The sequence below is a fragment of the Orbicella faveolata genome, unplaced genomic scaffold (assembly GCF_042242905.1).
Source record: "Orbicella faveolata isolate gen_17 unplaced genomic scaffold, um_ofav_v1 contig_24, whole genome shotgun sequence".
NCBI classification, from domain to species: domain Eukaryota; kingdom Metazoa; phylum Cnidaria; class Anthozoa; order Scleractinia; family Merulinidae; genus Orbicella; species Orbicella faveolata.
This window is the reverse complement of record NW_028301552.1, coordinates 8,985,001-9,004,930: the sequence shown is the minus strand read 5'-3', so window position 1 is coordinate 9,004,930 and position 19,930 is coordinate 8,985,001. Positions and strand designations below refer to the sequence as shown.

Here is a 19,930-nt window from a genome sequence, read left to right as displayed (position 1 = left end):
TGAAAAGCATTAAGAGAAAAGTCTTCAACGTGAAGAATTGAATTATAAAAATACAAACTTTGCGATATTTTCTTAGGACTGACAACCTCGTTCCCAAGGGAAAAGGCCATGGGAACGAGGTTGAAGGACTGGTGCACTGTTGCTCTCAAGCGTTATTAATGAAATAAAAAAAACCGAAAAACAACAGAGTATAGCGCTCGAAAAAACACCTAGAATATCCCACTTAATAAGGCACTAGGAAAAAGACAACACTGTTTAAATTCTTTGCTTTCTTCATTTAGCAACGATAAAGATTTCGGTAATGTTTAAATTAAAAAATCAACGACAACAACAGAGATGCTTCACTATCTACAGGCTTGTCCTTTAGATCGATCTGATGTAATTTACATGTCATTAGTTCTATCATACTGGCTGTCCGAGTGCTGTGTGTGTTGTGAGGATATTTTGTATTTTAAGCCTAAGCTACTTTACATTGTATGTAAATTTAGTCAACCGACCCAGCTTAATTTAATCTTTGATACTAAACTGACCTCAATTGGCTGTCTGACTCCACTCGGCCCGTTGGTCATTGCAGGCACCCAGTACGCCATTTAACTTAATGATTGCTAGTAACTTATAATGTAACTATGATTACAAATTGGTAATATTTACAACAACACTGCTAAAATTGTCCTAAACTGTACCGTTCATAACTAAAATTTGCTTTTTCTTGGCCAACGGATTAACAAACTAAAATGAATGACTTGTCCGAGTACTCGTAGCCGGTGCGATGGTCGCGTAGCAGCATATTACACATCTATTCGTCGTTAATTTTCTGCTACCTGAAGGCACTCCTTCAATATTAAATCAAGAACGCTAAATTTCTTCTCTTCTACGCCTTTCATCTTTCAATGAGATCTCTGGTGCCCTATATAGAGAAGGAGCAGTTAGCAACCTCGGCTCTTACTAACCGAGTTCTACCCCAGGTCCGTACTGTAAGAACTCAGGTACCGAGACAACCCTCTCCTTGAGGCAAATTTGTCGAACGTTTGTATGCCAGAGGAGTTTACCAGCTCCTCAGGCCGATCTAGCTCGATTTCGGCGAGTTATCGTTATCTGGGTTTTTACTGGTAGGTAACTCGGGGGAGGGTTGTCTCGGGTATCCGAGACCATGTCAACGGGCCCTTGCGGACCGAGAATTTCAGAGGAAAAACAAGAGGATCCACAAATTACAGTGCGTACCAAGAAGACGAGGATAGTAAGATATTTATTTAAGAAATAGAGAACCTGTATGATTTAGATAGAAATTTGAACGACTAGTAGATTTATACTCAAACAATCGGATTATTCGCTCTCGATTTCTATGAGTTATAGCTGCGCCCTCGTCAACTATCACGCGATAGAAATCTCGAGCTCATAATCTAATTGTTTAATAAAAACACGATTTTAATTTAAACCAGGGCGCGTATTTAAATAGGGCTATTTTCTAACATGATATATTCATTAAATCTTTGCTGTGTGCCCAACGGTTTCGGGAAAAAATTTCTATTCACATGGAACGTCTTAAAATATTATATAAAAATAACATTTAGTAAAACCAGCTAACCAGTGGTCATAGATTGTGAAATAATATGTGAAAAAGGTTTGTCTTACCCCATGTTGTAAATTAAACTGGCGAAAAACATGACCACGAGGGCCGCACTGCTAACTACACCATCTGACTTCCATGTGAACTTTTCTTTGCTGACGAACGCCAAGATAATATATCTCAGTGGCATCGTAAGAGACTGAAATGAAATGAAACAGTGTACAAAAATCGCTTGACTAATTAAATAAATATTCAGCTCTGGTGAAACCGAAAATGAGTATTGCAGTGAAAAGTCTGAGGAATACAATTCTCTTTCGTATATGAACCCTCACTGAAAGTGATTTATGATTTATTATTAATTTATTGGCAATCTTTAGTCAGGGATGATGCTGGTTTAAATGAAGCTCTGGGTTACTTATTAAATAATTAGAACTTACAGGGAATAAGTAAAGTGAAGAAAAAATATTTTAAATATATTTACTAGCGGTTAAGAAGTGGGATTTTGCTGCTTTCTTAAAATTTAGCAGTCGCATTGCGCACATAAGATGGCAAGCTATTCCAGGTTTTTGCGCCATTAAGCCTGAAGGAGTTCTGATATTTTGGTGTTCTGGCTAGCGGCAAGCGCAGGAGATCTTTATTCCGAGTATTGTATTGATGGTACTCGTGAACAAGCCTGAATTCAGTAACTAGATAGGCAGGCTGCATTATAAACTTGTCTACGTGTAAGCGTCTTCATGGTCCACTTTTTCCTTTCACACACGAAATGGCTGAATAAGATCTCAATATTTTCAACTTCTCTAAACAGCTGAAATTTTATTTGCTGTCTGAACAACTTTCTGAAACTGGAGACTGACAAGAAAACTTTCGGGTTACTTCAGTCTCCACACTCATATGTGCATTATTTTTCTGTCCTTTATTTAAAATTATTATAGCGAAGCTCCGGCGGAACTAGGGGCCGCCAAGCGGAGCACCATAACTACAGGAACAGAACCACAAGCATGCATAGAAATAGAAAACCATGCAACTCTTTTTTCATGGTCAACATGGCTAGCGGCATGGATCGCGGGCGAGTCGCGTAACATGGCGGCCATACTCCAGCTAATACCAAGTGATGCAGTCTTGGTTTACAGCGTAAATCGTTGATATTGTACATGCATATCATGGTCAATTGACACCTGTCAAAATAAGGTATCCGCTGCCCAGTATCACTTGACCATATCGCGGGCTAAGGTTTTTTATTTATTTATTTATTAACAATTACACTACTTACAAAAAAAGTACAGTATACTACTTACACTACTTACAACCCAATACTACATTTGTTTTTACACAGAACGGAAAAAAAGAAAGAAAGACTACTTCAAAGGATTAAGTAAAGAATTAACTAAAGGTAAAACTAAGATAATACAAAAAATAGTGTAGTCGAACACAAAACCCTAAAATATAAAATATAATACGTTATTACAAAAAAGGAAGTTACTTACAAGACGTGTTAAAGGGCAGAAGCATTTTCATACAAGAAGTTTTCTTTTAAGACGACTCTCAATAAGTAGTTTTTGTTCAATTTTAACACAAATTCAGTAATATTGCAATCTTTATAATGCGTTTTCTGGTAGTATAGGCAGTACTTTGCAAATAGTAAACAATAATTAAGTTTAAGCTCATTATTCCTTGAAGTATTTAGATCTGTTCTGAATAATGTTTCATGAGAGGTTGGAGAAAAAGCGCAATTGAATTTTGCATTAAACCAATCAACAACTTTAACATAAAAAGTTTGAGTGCAGTGGCATTCAACGAAAGTATGGAGAATAGAGTCTGGCTCTTTACAGTATGGGCAACTGTTTTCATCATTTACACCATAGATGCACAGCTCCTTCTTAGTAACAGTTAGTCTATGGAGTAACTTAAAATTGAATTCTCGTAATCTGTTTTCATGGCATATTTTTCCAATGTTATTAAATTTTGCCTTCTAATCAATATTCCCTGATTTGAGTTCTTTTTCCCATTTTTTTGGGTCCTGTGGCAGTACAGGTAGTACCATTGATGTAGAGCCAATAGTAATCCTTGCACTTCATTTTGTAAAGATCAATATTTAATGACGGCGTCACGGGAAAGGTTGTTTTATCAGCTGTAAGGTTTTCTCGCCTGCCTAAGGATTTTGCCTTATGTAGTAGATGCTTGGGAACTGCCGAAATAACCTGTAGGTAGCTTAAGAAATTACTTTTGCTCTTAAATTTGTCCTGAAATGATTTAAATGTTAAGAACTTTCCATCATTGTCCAAGATGTCTTGAATTGAGATGACGCCTTTTTCTTTCTATTTTTGTAAGAAGCAACTATTTCCATCAATCAGAATATCTTTATTGTTAAAGAGAATCAACTTATGACCATTGTCGTGTTGATATAAATTCCTAATTTCCAGAAAATTTGCTAATATTTTCCTGTAAAAAACTGGAATTCCAGATTTCTCTAAAAATTTGTGATCGTAATTTCATCGCAGAAGGAAATTTAGTCCACCATACTTCTTAAAAAAATGAGATGGAATAGATTTCCAGGGTTCTATTGTAGTTTCGTCAGGTATCAGTAGCCTTGAGATCCAGGTTAACCGCAAAAATTTAAATAGAATATCTGAATCAGGGGCCCGCAGTCCCCCATTTGTATAGTCTTGGCACATAATATTTCTTTTGATCTTATCTGGTTTCTTGTTTCAAATAAATTCTTTTTTTTTTTTTTTTTTTTTTTTGCCATTAACCGTTCTCAATTTCGTTTGTTGCCCTTTTCCTTTCTGTTTTTCTCGGCCCTTTTACACTGGCTACCTTTTGCGTTGCATGTTCTCTCTGGCCGCCGTGAAAAGTTGGATGTTAATTACGGGCGAAGCCTAGAAATGGACCTTGATCAATCACAGGCGTAGTGGACCATTTTACCACCGTTTTAGCACCAAAACTGATAACGTTGTTTTTTCGATTTGCGACGTCGGAATGTCGTCGATTTCCAAACCTGACCATTGTACGGAAAGGCCTAGCCTAGCACTACTATCTGCTTATCAAGAATATCTGATGACATTTCAATTGATGACGTCACAAGTGGTACAAAGAGCAGGACCATTAATTACGCATATATGGGTACTTGGTATTCAAAGGGTTAACGATATTCGCCAGCATGTTCCTCCATTGCAAGCTAGTTCATAACCTTCGTAGCAGCGAACGAGCAGGTAGGGGAGCGAAGGAGCGCGCCTGGGGTGAGTAAAAAATTGGGTAGAAGTGGGAAGGAGGTGAGGAAAAAAGGAATCCTTCGCTCGCCTCACCGCCCGCTCCCCCCCCCCCCCCCCCCTCTCCCTGCTCCTTATTTTTCGCATTCGCTCGCAGTTTCGTTCCATTCGCGTGCTTTTTTGGAAACTGTTCCCTTACGGGACATAAGTGTCAGCTTTTTGCCTGTGTTCCCTCGCTCTTTTGATGTCGAAATTACACCGGTTATTGGAAGTAAATACTTTATTCAACGAGGCTAGCACTAAAATAGTATATAAATACCACCAAGTCAGTGGCCCCACACATAACATACAAAAAAAGTTAACAAAAAAAGAAAACATCATAAAATAAGAACATCGTCACTATGTACCTAACGCCCGGCTCAGACGTCGAACTTGACATGTGCCGAACCTGATATCAATTTGGGACGACCCAAATAATTACGTTCGGCAGTTGGTTCAAACGTCGAACCTGATGAAGGGCCTCTTCATACGAGCCCGGTCAACTGGGCTGGCTCGGTTTCCGGGATCTCGCCTCGCCACTCTTTCCTTCGTAAAAATGTCGATGTGTTCATATGAGAAGCTGGGCTGGCCCGGTTACCGAGATCTCGGTAACCGGGATGAAAATTTTTCCATATGAACACTCCAGCCCTGGTAACCGGGACGAAACTTTTTAGACAAAATGGCTTCGCTTTCGCAACATAGCGCCAACAATGGCATAATTTTTGTCTTGTATGTATTTCCACTTTAGAAGTATGCGAATTAGCTTTATTAGTAAAGTTACAAGAGTCCACAAAGCTACGACAGCCACGAATGACACAAGTCTATGTTCCACCATTTTGGTAGTGTTTCTTAGACTTTATCCCTTTCGACCAGGCTGAAATTTCCCATATGAACAGACAACAAAATTCGTCCCGGTAACCGAGTCAGCCCGGTTACCGGGCTCATATGAAGAGGCCCTTAGTTGGACTTAATTGCAAAATTAAAAGAGGGACTATTGGTAACAGCGGTTGCTGCTGACCAAAATGGCAGAAAAAATGCGGGAAAGACAAATTGTAGAAATGAAGAGCTTGTTTTTCTTGCAAGTGCGATCAAGGAGGGCAGAAGAAGGAGACTTCAGATTTAGTTAGCATTAAACAACCGAAGACGAGTCTTCAATTTGGTTAACGTTTACCTTCTGTTATTGGTTATTCCCAAGGGAACATCACAGTTCCTCGTTCAGCTCGTTGTTGTCTTGGTTTCTTCAAGATTCATTTATTTTGTTATTTTCTCTCAAAAACACGACTCACAGTACGCCACCGAACTGCCTGCTTTCCAACCCGCTACACTCTCATCGTTTTCCACGAAATACGGCTGACACCGTATACAGAAGTGGTTTATGCACTTCAAGGAAGTACATTTCGTCCTCTCGAAGTAAGAGGAACACATATCTTCTCGATATTTCCGCCATTTTGTTCAAAAACGATGACGTCACGATAATCACGTGATTTCCCTGACCGAGTTTTCCTCTAACACAACTCCAAAATGACCGGTGATTGTTGTGTTTTTAAATTCCTCCGGAGTAGTGTGGACGGAAAACATTTGATGCGTTTGCAGAGTGAAAATACTGTTTTTAAATTCCTTCAGTGCAGTGTGGACGGGACCTCGGAAATGGTCTGTTACACAGATTATCACCCTCTTTCATCTTGAACTTACTATTTGGTATAGACCCTCTTCATAAATGGCTGGTATTAAAAATTAGTCCAACTAACCTCGTTTTTGAGTTGATATTTCAAAAGAATTTTTACTCTCAAACGATGTTAGTTAGGCTAATTTAAATGTGTATGCAATCATTTATGACTAGGGTCTATACTAGGTCAGAAACTACTGTGGGTTTTCCTCACCTGGACAATAACTAACCACGTGGCTCCCTCAGAGTGACGCAGTAGATTCACTGATCCAGCGTAGGTACAAACGTACAGGAAAATAACCAAAGTTCCTATCATGGCTGGTTCTGCTGCGCCAAAGCAAAATTGTAATCCATACAACCAACTACAAGCATAAATTAAAATCAAGGAATAGGCAGTAAATATGCAAAATACCTGATCAAGAGAATATGATCTGGAGTCATAACCTCTTGGCCTGATTTAACCTTGGTTCATATATATACGAAATTTATTTCACCAAAATAAATGATCTTATGTAGCTTGTGACGTAACTAGACCTATTACTTGGTTGGGGGAGTTTCTGTCATCCGGGATATAGATATCGCTAAATGTGGTCCACCTTCTCTTTTGCGCAGCATTCTCAGCAACTGAAGGGGATTTTCCCACCCTCCATACCCCATTTTCTCTATTTTCTACATTAGCTGGCGGTTTCTCCCCTACCTTTGCTGGGCTAATTCTTTGGTATGTTTGTAATTTAACTTTCTAAGCTTGCTATCAAAATAAACGGCCACACCTGTGGCCAATATATCCCACTTGGGAATGTTGAGTTTTTTTACCTGGCAAACAGAGCTCAGCCAAAGCGCCACCCGTATGAATTATGTGTATGCTGTATTTAAGTTTGAGGAACAAGAAACATAAATTTTATGATTTGATAAAGTTCGAACCAGTCTGTACTGCTACAGTACTGTAAGATATAGAACTTTTCGTGCCTAGGCCATAAATGTGCGGGAATTTATTATTTATTCCTCTCGCTAGAGAAAGGAAAGTATTTTTTAAATGCATGATTCCGTAGGAAATGAGCCTTACTGTAGACCAATGGTGCGTTAAATTGACCAATCTCACATCTCGCGTGCTTTCGTGCTACCTGAGTGTTACTTAAATCTTTCAAAAATATTCAACATTTCGAGAGGATCTGTTCTACAGAAAGGCTAGTCAATACTTCTCATTTAAAAGAATTGTTAATTAGCTCTTATTTAAGGAGCAGGAGGTCTGTATCGGAGAATCTTGACCGAGGTCGTGTGTACAGACCGAACGCAGTGAGGTCTGTACGCACGCCCGAGGTCAAGATTCTTCCATACAGATTGACTAAGCTCGGTTAATAAGATGTTTATTATATGGAGCAAACAAGAACAATTTAATTCGGTTTATGTAACTGGTCTGTACTAACTGACATTTTGCTTGCGAACGACGATGAGCTGAGTTTAATAATTCTGCAAAGTTTGCTTGTCCTCTTCATTCACTTTTCTTTCTCATCAGGCTTTTTGGCACTTTCATAAATAAATATTGTTAGATGAAAAGAGTCAACGATTTTGCATTTTAGGATACATCTTTTTCACTGCAAAACATTACCGGTCTAGATGGCGGTCTAGATGGGAAAATCTAGACCGCTTTCAATATCGATTTCAGCCAACCAAATTCGTGAATTTGGTAGTTCCCAGTCCTTGTGAGACAGAGCCATATAATAAACACCTCATATTAATCAGGGGCGGATCCAGAAATGTCTGAAAGTTGGGGGGGGGGGGGGCTGCACACCCTAATAACTTTCGACGCCATCGGCGGGGATGGCAAGTGCCACAGGCGCGAAATTCTAGGGGGGCACCAGGGTCATCCTTCCCGGAAAAGTTTTTCTGATTTTACCCTCTAAAACGCCATTTCCAGTATTCCTGACAATTGAAAAGCGTTTGTGAAGGCGATATAAAATCTGCAGTTTACCAGTGCTACTATGACGAAATTCGCATCTTCCCTATCTAAGCCATTTTAAAACATAAACAAGTAGTCTGTATGTAAGAAAAATGCTGTTTACTATTTTCAAATAGCTGGTTTTCACATGACGTCGCTAAAATTCAAACTACAAAACTATTGATCTTCCCGAGATTTTACTCTGTTGATGTATAAGAGCACCTGAAAACTAATATTCATACAAATTTTCGCTCCGAATGGGTTCTTGGTTTTGTAATACACTACATTTGAATTTCTAGGCTTTTGCGTGACGCGGCATTTACATGACGGCCTAGAGAGCTGTCATGATGGTTAAAAAAGTGACTTATTTCGGGGAATTTGCCTATCTGAACAGTTCATGTCTTAGAAAAAGTATTATTTTAATGTTCTAGAGTTCCTCGAGGGATAAATTGACGCTTTTGTAACAAAACTCAGTGCCAGATGTTTCTGTTGGTTTCCGGCCGCCATGTTGGTGGCCATACGGATGGGCACCAGTATGGCGTCTCCATACAAATCTCTATAAATTTGGGTAAAAAAATTATCCGCATATCTCGCGTAAGAAAAATTGCTGTGATCAGAAATTTGGCGAGAGTCTTTGCGTATTTACCTTCTTTCATTTCCCAGATTCTGGACTTCATCTATCGACCGGTTTTGATTTTTATTTTGATCTATTTTGAATTGCGTGACACTGAAAACCAGCAATCTCTCTTATCGTTACAGAGATATTCAAGTTTTTGAAATATGCAAATTAGCCAAGTGATTGATCAAATGTGATGAAGAAAGATATCTCAGCCAATTTGTATCAGAAATGTTTGATTTTTTTGCAGTAAGATTCAGTTTTGTCACTATGGCAACATACTGGGTTCCAGATCTCCCCAATATTTAAGGCTTTCTGGCCACCTTTGGCGTTCCATTTAATGTTTGCCAATGGTGCCTCATCTGCATGATCCAGCCAGCGTATAAATATATTAGGTCAAATTCGTGGCCTTTTTTAATGTTTTTTGAGCTGAAAATCACTAAAATGTTGAAATCAAGTGGGCGGGGACTGGAAAAGAATGAGTTGCCATGGGAACATAATTTTTATAGCCGTTGGTGTGTTGCCTGTAGAACTATTAGTCTACCAAGTTTCAATAGTCTGTGCGGCAAATTGACCGAGATAGCTTTACTTATATACTTGATATAATATCGGGTTGAGTGTATGACGTCATCAGTCATCTCATTTACATATTTTACACATTTTTAAAACTTAAATTTCTCCGGAACTAATCTAACATATTTGAAAACGGCAAATGGAATTTTTATTATTTCATGGAATTCTATGCGTGCGATAAACCTAAAAAATCAAGGGGTGCAAATTTGATAATAGTACAGGAGCACTTAATCTCAACCGGAAAAACAAAAACAGCCGTGAAATGTACACTTACTTTTCCTAACTTGACAACCAATCAGCTGGTAGGAGTTAAACAACTACGCATAAAAGAGGTTTATTCTATTATTTTCAATGAAAATGCGAACAAATATGTGTTATTTCTTATCAAGCTACGATGGCCAAAGAAAAAGATTATTTAAATAATAAACAATTGTGGCTCAAAGGGAGGGAGGTGGCGGGGGGGGGGTTTACAACCCCCTCAACCCCTCCACTGGATCTGCCTATGTTAACGGTCCGTAACGTAAGTTATTTAACGAGCAGTCTTCTTTTCGAATCATTTCACGCTTCCAACTATGTTTATCCCTTTTATAGGCTAAATCTTTAAGCTATCTTTTCGACTGGGCTATTCGATTAAAACATTACAACTACTTACTTGCGTCCAAAATCTTCAATATTGCTACCGTTAGTATCCTGGGTTGTATTTGTACTTCCACTCGCCGGTAGAATATCTACCCAGACCAGCGCCGAGGCAAGGAAAAGGAACTGATATGTAGAAATCCAGAACAGGAAGTAATGCAAGTTGATTCCTCTTCTTGACATTTCCTGTTGCATTTTTACTCCTCTTTCCACAAGGACGATTGCCATAGCTGTCGGAAGCTGGTTTTGAAAAAAATGTTTTCAGATCTTTATTGTTTTGCTCTATCTACCCTGTAAAAAGTCCCAATACATAGCAAGAAATAACATTACAAATGAAAAACAAAAAATAATAATAAACAATACCAAATTAAAGCTCAGTTTGCTAGCTTTAAAGTGGCCTGCATAGACTTTCTAGTTGGTCACTGGCGCGAACAAACAACTGGCAAAACATATTTCATATAAAAGACGCGAGATACACCGCACGCTGTTATTGGTCGTTGGGTGTGTTTAGATGAGACAAGGGAAGATCAAGGTAAGAGATTGAATTCCCCATATAGGCCTTATAGACCTTATACCCGAGGCAATCCCTCTGAAGTTGTTTCTATATATGGTACCCCGTGTTACTCGCGCGTTGCTTGGATATTTTCGTGGATGATTTGTGCACGTATCGTTTCAAAGCGAGGGAAAACCTCTGTGCTGTGGGGAAGCCTTCTTTGATATTTTCAGTGAACATCAAAGAAGCAAATAAGCTTCGGCCCGCGATATGTTTTGATACATTTCGAAAGTTTGGTAGAAGTTTCGAATAGGAGACAGATGCATATGTCCCCTGCGCAAACAATAACAACTGAATAAAGGGCAGAGAGGTGAGCAGCCAAACGAGTGCGAAGCGAACGAAAGCCCGAACACAACGCAACCGAACAAACAGATTGTCGAAAGTACAGACAGAAGCTCTCCGCCTATTAAAACAACAAAAGGGAGTTTATGCAACAACGACACCAACGCTAAGGACAACGACTTTGTGTTCAACCTACGAATCTCGCAAAACTTTGGAACCATTCAGTTTGCCTGTCACTACCAGAGATATCCCAAATAGAATACACTCTTTTATATGAATTTATTTTAAAAGAATATCGAGGCCGAAATTTGCGAAATTTTAAGAATAATCTTTTAAGAATAATTTTTTAAGAATAAACCCGAAGCTAAGATTTTGAAATGAATATAATTTTGTGTGTTGAAAATTTGTTAATACAGTTAATACAATGGTATGTTTTTAACTAAGCCGTATGAAATTCTTCTCTTCTTTAAACGGCAAATTAAAACTAGCCAAAAAGCAACAAAAGCAGCACTAGCTGTACAGTAGTTTCGATGCTAATAACATTTCTGCAAGAGGTACTTTAACACCGTCTAGGCACCGAATACATTTGTTCGCGCCAAAACACGGGCACGTGACACGTTGCGTTACACGTGATCGAGTGACCTTTCATGATTCGTATCGTTTTTAGTGGTTGTGTCGCATTACGTTGTTGTCGTTCGTTGAGAACAAGTCGTCTGAAAAGATTTACCATTTTGTCGTCTTGAAACTACGTGAAATCGTCCTGAACAACATTCGTAAACAGAAATGTCACACGCTATAATCTAAGGATTTTCACGAGGATATTTTCAGCCTAAAATCGGCAGAAAAAATAAGAATATTCAGCCTTGGCCGAAAAAAGCAAACCAATTTTCTTATAAACGAGAGTGTATGCATGACAGCGTCAAAATTCGAGAAACATGAAAGGAACTAACAATACTTACACAACTTATTGCGGCCATTATAGGTACTGTCCATCCAGATTGCAGCTTTGTTTGTGTTTCGATGACATAAACAACAGGTGTAACTGTCACAACCACAGCACATATTAGTTTTTTAAGGGTTGGCCTCTTCTTTAAAAAAACCCGCCTAAAAAGAGAAGAAATTCATCAATAGATTTTTCATGTGACGTCATCATTTTTTAAAATCCAAAACTAAAGAGCCACCAAAGTTTTTATCCTCATCAGGCATAAGAGGCGTTAAATTTACATCTGTTTACAATTTTACGGCTAAATAGTGTGCTTCGTTTTGAAACCAGGGCATTTTTAATTTCAGAGTTATGGCGGTGCGTGGCACAGAACCACGGTAGCGCTTGTCGAAAAATATATACTTATCTCATGATATTTAGTCTTTTTAGAAAGTAGAGCATTAGGAAAAACGCTTATGTAAATGCTTGTTTGTTCTGTACAGATAATCAGTCGCTTAGATAGCCTCTGAGTAAGTTCCAGATGTTTACACTGTTTTCCGGCCGCCACCGTACGAAAGGAGGTACACCAACATGGCGTCTCCATAGTAGCTCCTAGTGTTCTCTGTAAATTTGTACAAGATACTTCGACGAATTTTTGAAGTTTAGGAAAACGTTCAGACCTAAATTTTGGAGAAGTGTCTTCTTTATTTATCTCATATAACATCACCATTCCTTGACTTTATCCACTGAATGTTTTTCGATCTATTTTTTCCTTGCGTGACAGTAAAACGCGGATCTGTTCTGACGAAAATTGACCCGGTACATCGTAATCTTAGTTACGCTTATTTTTCTGAGTCCACCGGTCCACCGTGGGCCTTACTTTTTATTGAACTTCTTGCGAATCGTTACGCAACGTACAATACTCAAGGAGCTTTGCGTGACGCCTCAAATAACGCCTGGGGGACTGGGGAAGATACACTCATTTAATCAAGTCTATACGCGTTCGTTGTAATTAGTCACCACATTAGAAAAGATAAACCTCAGTAAGCATCACTTATGCTGAAGACCACAAAACAATTCAACCGTATTTGCCAAAGCAACTTTAGAATTGTCGGAGTTTGGCCGATTTCACTGGGACAACCCCAAATTAATAATAAGAAATTAACCTACCTGGCTGAAATAGTTAAAGGAATCGCGAAGTTTTTAAGAATTGAGTCTAGATGTCGAGGAGCTTGGACCTCAGGTTCGCTTGCCAAAACTGTCGTCAGCACTTCGCTCAAGGCATTACAGAAGCCGACCAAGAATAACAAAAAGTGTGGATAATTCCTCTCCACAGAACCCAGGTCTTGGGGTGAATATATACGAATGAACAGAATCCCCAACCCAAATATCACAACAGACGACAGACTTTCAAAAGAAAGCGCAAAATAACTTAGCGCTGAACTATGCGCATGTGTGTTTCCAGCTATTGCCGTCGAATTGATCCACACACGCAATGAGAGGCCTCGACCGGTTTCGCTGGCTGCTACGACAAGAGCAAAGAACACGTTTGCCCAGAAGAGGCTGACCTCCCAGTGTCCAATCCTGAATGTATTTCGTCTTTCGTAAGGAGTCGGAGGAGGAACACTAGGAATTAACGTTGAACTGCTGCTCGTTACTGACTCGGTCATGTTAGATTCATATAGACCGCTTTCCGCCGAATCCATGTCAGTTGTTCTGGTCGCCGTTCCCTTGGATGGCGGTAGGTTAGTTTTTACTGATGCTTGACGGTAAATTCGTGAAACCGAAAGTATTCCGCTCTCCAAGAAAACTCTGAGTCGGCTTGCTACTCACGAGGACGTCATTAACTAATTTGTTACCAACTTCTCAGGTAAAAGTACAGTACATATGAATAGTGTGTTCAGCTAGGGTCCCATGATATTCACGCGTGCATTAAAGTAGGTGTACTTTCGTTATTTTCTACGGTGAAAAGGCCATATTCGTATTCTCGGTACGGTATTGAACTGGAACTGCATGGAGATTGCAATGAAGGCTCATGAGGGGAATATCATTAAAAAGAGATTTGTGTCATTTGCATTTGAAAAGCCTTCGGTCGCCAGCTAGTTCCAGTCCAGTACCGCGAATACGAAAATGGTTTATTATTGGACGGGAACATCTGGGAATTCCCCCGTCAACATGTGAAAAGCACGGTCACCATACGGTTTATTCAATGGCTGTTTTAGCAAGTCTGACAACGAAAAGTAAAAGACACTGCTAATTTAGAGAACTAAGTCACTTAACTTAAAGGGGCTAGGTCACGCAATTTTAGGCAATTTCAGCACTGATCAAATGGTCATAGAATTAACTAAAATATCACAAAAACGGCTCAAAACTATAGGAGATCTCAAACAAAACACAGGAAAGCCAAAAAGGGACGTGGATGGACAAAACTGGAGAGGATTAAAGTGGATTGCATTTGGGTAAATTTGAAAAACGTCGGCCCACCTCTTTTCAAATTTATATCAGTTTATATCAAAATGTCATTTACACAGCTGGAAAATCATTCTCAGTTGTTATGTGACCGTGATTTTGCAAATGAAAGACTTTTGCTCCGCCAATTTGACGTTTAGAGCTCATAATTAACAAAAACAAAATTACCTAAAATAGCGAGACCTGGCCCCTTTAAAAACTCACATGCTTTAGGAAACAGATTAATGATCACAAGCATTTGAAGAGAACGAACTCTCGTGACCTTCCTCTGATGGCTACTGAACTCGTGAGACGTCATTTATGGTTGAGGAAAACGAGCGAACTATAGAATATGAATGCGTTTTTTCATGATCCGTTGTTTCGTTCAAACTTGGCTAAGTATCGAGGTGCTCTTTCCAATCGCACCGAAGAATTTTCGTAAAACGAGGGTCTGAATAGGGTTAACCGACTAGCGACAAGGGGCGAAAACTATTACTGACTACCGAAAAACCGAGGAAAAAATTGCCGACTTGCGACAAAAAAATTCTAACCGACAACCGACATGGTCCGACGTTATATTCAGAAAGAACAGCATTTTGAATTTATTTGTAGCTCAGGAAATGTTCAGATCCTTTGGACCACATTAATTCCAAATTTAGTCAATTTTTCTGAGAATTGCCTGTCTTCAAATTACTTAAAGTCCTTTTGGGTAGCAGCGGGGGACTCATTTCTAGAACAGCGGCTCGTAATCGAGCCGACAAGACGCCCTGCTGTTGTATTTTCACTGTGCGTTGTTTGTTCATGCGGTTGAGCCATGAGTGAGATTGTTAATAAAGTCATCGTGTGTGTTTTTCCGAAAAGGTGAAGAGGTCGCCATCGAAAAAAGCAGAGTTAACGAGGATTAAGTGCAATCAAATAATGACTTACTGCAAGTTTTACATTTCGTCTAGAGTTTAAAGTCTTGAAACTGCGCAAATTACGTAACAAATGTGAATAACTAACTTGCATCCTTAATAATTAATTGAGATTTACCGACAACCGACAGAGGTCGAAAATTTTAACCGATAACCGACAAAGTAATGAAATTTTAACCAACAACTGACATGTGGATTCCCCCATTCAGACCCTCTAAAACGTGTGAATTAAAATTTCCGAAATGGTTATACTTTTTGACTACAAGTGACGCCTACACTTAATTAGTACTTCGAGCCTAACGTGAGAAATTAGTACTCCGAGGTAGGCGTTAGAGGAAAAATGACGGCCGGACACGAGAACTGAAGCGAACTTTGATACCGTGAAATCCCAGGTTAAAGCCCCCCGATTACAAGCCACTCCGGATATAAGCCCTTCTATTTGCTAACAAAGATATTATTCCGGATATAGACCCCCTCGGATATAAGCCCATCTGATGTATAAGCACGTTCCTTTCGCGTTTCTTCACAAGCGTCAAAATTTTCAATCAAAAGTTATGGGCTAATAGGGTAATAATGGGGTAATAGCTATAAATGTAATGGTATGTTAGCTTAATTCGTTTTTCAGATACATCTTATCTCGTCGTTCCGAAACATTTTACGGTACCATACGAAAGACTGTGAACCTCGTTTCGCAACTACAGATCTTCGCAGTTACATGGTACGTTCAGGTTTAGAAAACACCGTGTAGAAAGTGCGCACTAATAGCTCTGCTTCTTTAACTCGTTACAGCGCATCGATTATAATTTTCCTTTGTCCTCATTGGCCAAAACTGATCACGTGGTACGATCTCGCGCGGGCAGTATCAGGTAATAGACTGCACACGCGCGACCATTTAAACAATAAAGTGTGTATGTCGAGGAACTATCGGCTGATAGTTGCCCAGCGGAAATTTGATGTTCTTTAATGTTTGCCCAATAAGCAAATCTTCCGTGGCAAATATACTGGTTTTAAAAACTTCAAATTTCCAAGGGGCAACTATCAGACCGATAGTTTAGAGACATCAACACTTTGATTGCCTTTATTGTTCACCGCTACCTTTATTGTTCACCAGTGCCCACTCAGATAAGTGTCTCATAAAACGCAGCCCCTCAATCAACTTCTTACACGAAGGTAGAGTGAACTCACTCTCCAATGTCAATTTTACAGCTCGATAGCGTGCTTCGAGTGGCCATGGAAACCAGAGCATTTTGAATTTCAGGGTTATGAAGGTGCGTGACACAAGACTACGATCGAGTTTGTTAAGAATATTTACTCACGATTTTGAGCCTTTTTTAGAAGTTAGAGCATTAGGAAAAGTGCTTATGTAAATGCTTGTTTGATCAGTACTGATAATCAGTCACCTAGATAGCCAAAGTAAGTTAAGGATGTTTACACTATTTTCCGGCCGCCATATTGTTGTACCACAGATTTACACCAACATGGCGTTTTCATACTGGACTCTGTAAATTTCTGCGAAACATTTCGACGAATATCTAAAGTTTGGGAAAACGCACAGGCCTAAAACTTGGAGAAGTGTCTTATTTAGTTATCTTCTATGACATCACAATTTCTTTGCTTTTTCCACTGGATGGTTTTCGATTTATTTTTTTATTGTGTGACAGTGAAAACGTTCTATAGTAACCTATAAAATTGTTCACTAATGGTTGGACCGATGCCATTATTTTAGCATCACCTGACTAAGAGTGGTATTTTTGATCCATCCAAGTATAAGTGATAGAAAGAGCTTGAATTTTTTGTGAGCCTTCTTATATCTATAAATCACCATCAATAACAGCGCATATGTAGTACATAGTTGTGGTCGACACAACCTAAGGTTATTAAACTAAATTTATATGTACACACAGATCTAAGGATGGAGACGCAAAAAGAGAAGTCGAAGCCCTAACCCTTCTCTTATTCAAGCACGAAAATGTCATGCCTTCCCTTTCCGCACAATGACCATGCCCTCCTCGTTTGAGTACAACTGGACCGTCACCGCTATGTGACATACATCGCGCGTTCTGTCCAAACCATTATCACCAAAGTCTGTAAAATCTATTTTAAAATCTAAAAATCGTTGGAAACTAAAACAGAGAAATAAAAAACAACTTTGCTTCGTTTTAAATTGGTATATAGTCAACAAGGAATACCACGTAATACCATAATATAAGTATTTGTTTAGTGTATTCAACGGAAGTTAGCCCGAGTAATTAAATTCCCTCGCTCAAGAGAATGGAACCGAAATATTCCAAACTGATGACGTAGCACGAGAGGGATCAATAGGGTGTCTGATTGGTTGTTCTCGGTTTTAAATTTTCGCGCTTAAGTATCAACCAGTCAGAGACAGCTCTGTAACGCGACGTCACTAAGTAAGGAAGTTTTCAGGTCTTATTTCAAACGTCTCTTGAACGAGGAGAGCGTTGAGCTCGTTACCATGACTACAAAATTAGGAAGGACTTAAACAAAGTGTAGAAAATTTATAGTCTCAAATGGAGTAACTTGGCGAGTTAGTTTTGTTGGAGAGAAGAGGTTCTTCTGCATCAGGATCTGAATGGTACTGATCGGAGTAGTAAAACTCTTCTCGGCGATTTTCTTCAGGTTTTAGAGAAATCTCTGGCGCGCTACGAAAAAAAAGAACAAAAATAATCTTATTTGTAGGAACATCATCTCAAAGTCCCTGCTGCCATGCGAACTCCGGCTAAACTTGGTAATAATATAATGACCAATGAGTATGGCAGACTGAAAATCTTAAAATTCTTCACATAGATGGAAAAGATTAAGCAGAGACAAGTCGCCAACTAAGAGATTTCCACGCGGTGTATTACCAGATTAATATAATTATATAGGGTCAGTCCTGATCCCTCCAGTGTACTTTTGAGACCAAAATTCACTTAACAGGACGAAAGAACATCTGTATTTACACTGGAAAGGATGATTATACAAAGACAACCATCAAGAAACTAACCAAGGTACGCAGTAAGGTTTTTTTTTTTAATGAAGGGATTAAAAATGGATCGTTGTATTTGCATAGTCATCCTTTCAAATGTCATAGAGATGTTTTTTCGTTGTTTTATTTATTGTATTCTGGTCCGTGGACTGAAAGGCGCGCATTTTGTAAAGGAAAATTACAGCCCATGGTTATTTTTAAGAGTTTCATAAAAAAAGTTTCTGTTCAAAGCTTGCAAAAATATATTTCTTTTACTTATCATCGATTTGGACCAACGATCTCAAAAGCTGCTGAGCGGGTGCATTGGCAAATTACCACATAGTAAAGTAAATTATATTCGCCAAAGTCACTGCTTCCATTTTTTATGAATAATTTTCAGTAAATTGTTGTTTAAGGCCGTCTATTTCTTACCCCATGTTGTAGGCAAAAACGGCGGGAACCATGATTGCCAGTGCGCCGATGCTGAACCAAGTGCTCACGTGACCCTCAGGCTGCCACCTGAACGGTGACTCGTTGAACAAAGTCCAGAAGAGAAATCCCAGAGGAGTGACTAGGGACTAACAAAAAACAGAAAAAAAATCGTATTATCGTGTCATCATTTAGCTCAAAGACAGAGGGGTTGCAAAATAAGCTTAACACAGCTGAACATTGGGTCATATACCCTCCAAAGCAGCCCATCCCCCTTTGATGACTCCCTTGATCGTTTGCCTGCCTACTGAGCTCAGATCAGGACGTTTTTTCTTGCCTATGTACACACTTAATGGACTAGTCTCGCAGGGTTTATGGTTGTGTAGAAGCCTTGCACGAAGTTATGAAAGGAAACTCACAATGCGTTGCCTATTCAACGCATATCTACTCCACGAAACAACGTTAATCTCGCAAAGTTGGACGAAATATTGCCTAGTATAACGTTATGGGCGTTTAGCGTGTTTAAAACCGGATTGAACGGTCTGATCCGGGTTCGAACCCTAGGCAGGGTCTCTGCGTTGTGCTCTTAGGCAAGACACTGAACCCTCACAGTACCTCTCTCCAGCCTTGCAATGGGCTAGCGTCCCATCCAGAGGGGAGTAGAAATACCCCTATTCTCTTAATGCTACAGAAACCGGAGATAAGCACTGGCCCGGTAGGCCACTACGCTCAAATAGACTTTACCTAATATTTCAAACTGAGAAAAAATACAGTCCTTTTATAAGAATATCGTTTTACAGACCCACGCTGTCGATTTTAGGCTGAAGATATTCATGTGAATATTCTTAGATCATAGCGTACGACATTTCCGTTTTAGAATGGATCGGGGTATCAATAGGCCATATTGGTATTCTCAGTACTGGACTGGAACTAGCTTGCAATGGAGACTTAGGTAGAGGAATATCATAAAAAAGACACAGGAGCCCACTTTCAAAGACTCCACGCTTTAGCCTCAGTTTCAAGCTAGTTCCAGTCCAATGCCGAGAATACGAATATGGTGTATTACAAGTGTTTAGTGTTTTGATCTGTTACATCGTAAACGCACTCAATCGCTTCTCGTTGCAGGTAGCGAGGTCAAGATCAGTGTTGCATCAAGTATAACTCGTCATCAGTGTTCT

General features: G+C 39.3%; 2 protein-coding genes across 2 annotated transcripts in view; both read right to left on the bottom strand.

Annotated features, from left to right (window-relative positions):
• Window positions 1-254: 254 nt before the first annotated feature.
• On the bottom strand, window positions 255-14,011 carry LOC110052605 (uncharacterized). Its single transcript, XM_020758744.2, has 6 exons — window positions 13,167-14,011; window positions 12,034-12,178; window positions 10,256-10,479; window positions 6,693-6,840; window positions 1,633-1,766; window positions 255-907 (listed from the first exon to the last, which is right to left on the bottom strand). Exons 1-6 carry the CDS (start codon window positions 13,700-13,702, stop codon window positions 856-858), a joined length of 1,239 nt encoding a protein of 412 aa, XP_020614403.2. The 5' UTR covers window positions 13,703-14,011; the 3' UTR covers window positions 255-855.
• A 2,638-nt stretch (window positions 14,012-16,649) lies between these two features.
• LOC110052637 (crt homolog 1-like) overlaps window positions 16,650-19,930 on the bottom strand; it is an 8,785-nt gene continuing 5,504 nt past the window's right edge. Inside the window, exons 5-6 of the mRNA XM_020758780.2 lie at window positions 18,756-18,901; window positions 16,650-18,018 (exon numbers count right to left, since the gene is read on the bottom strand). Coding sequence (XP_020614439.2) covers window positions 17,883-18,018; window positions 18,756-18,901 — 282 coding nt within the window. The 3' untranslated portion in view covers window positions 16,650-17,882. The remainder of the gene's footprint in view (window positions 18,019-18,755; window positions 18,902-19,930) is intronic.

What these genes read in the sequence shown, in the direction of transcription:
- LOC110052605 (XM_020758744.2), bottom strand. Translation starts at nt 13,702, where the DNA reads ATGGATTCGGCGGAAAGCGGTCTATATGAATCTAACATGACCGAGTCA. An exon ending in TAATGGCCGCAATAAGTTGT is followed by an intron (nt 10,480 to 12,033) that starts GTAAGTATTGTT and finishes TTTCAAAACCAG; the next exon opens with CTTCCGACAGCTATGGCAAT. An exon ending in ATTGAAGATTTTGGACGCAA is followed by an intron (nt 6,841 to 10,255) that starts GTAAGTAGTTGT and finishes TTATGCTTGTAG; the next exon opens with TTGGTTGTATGGATTACAAT.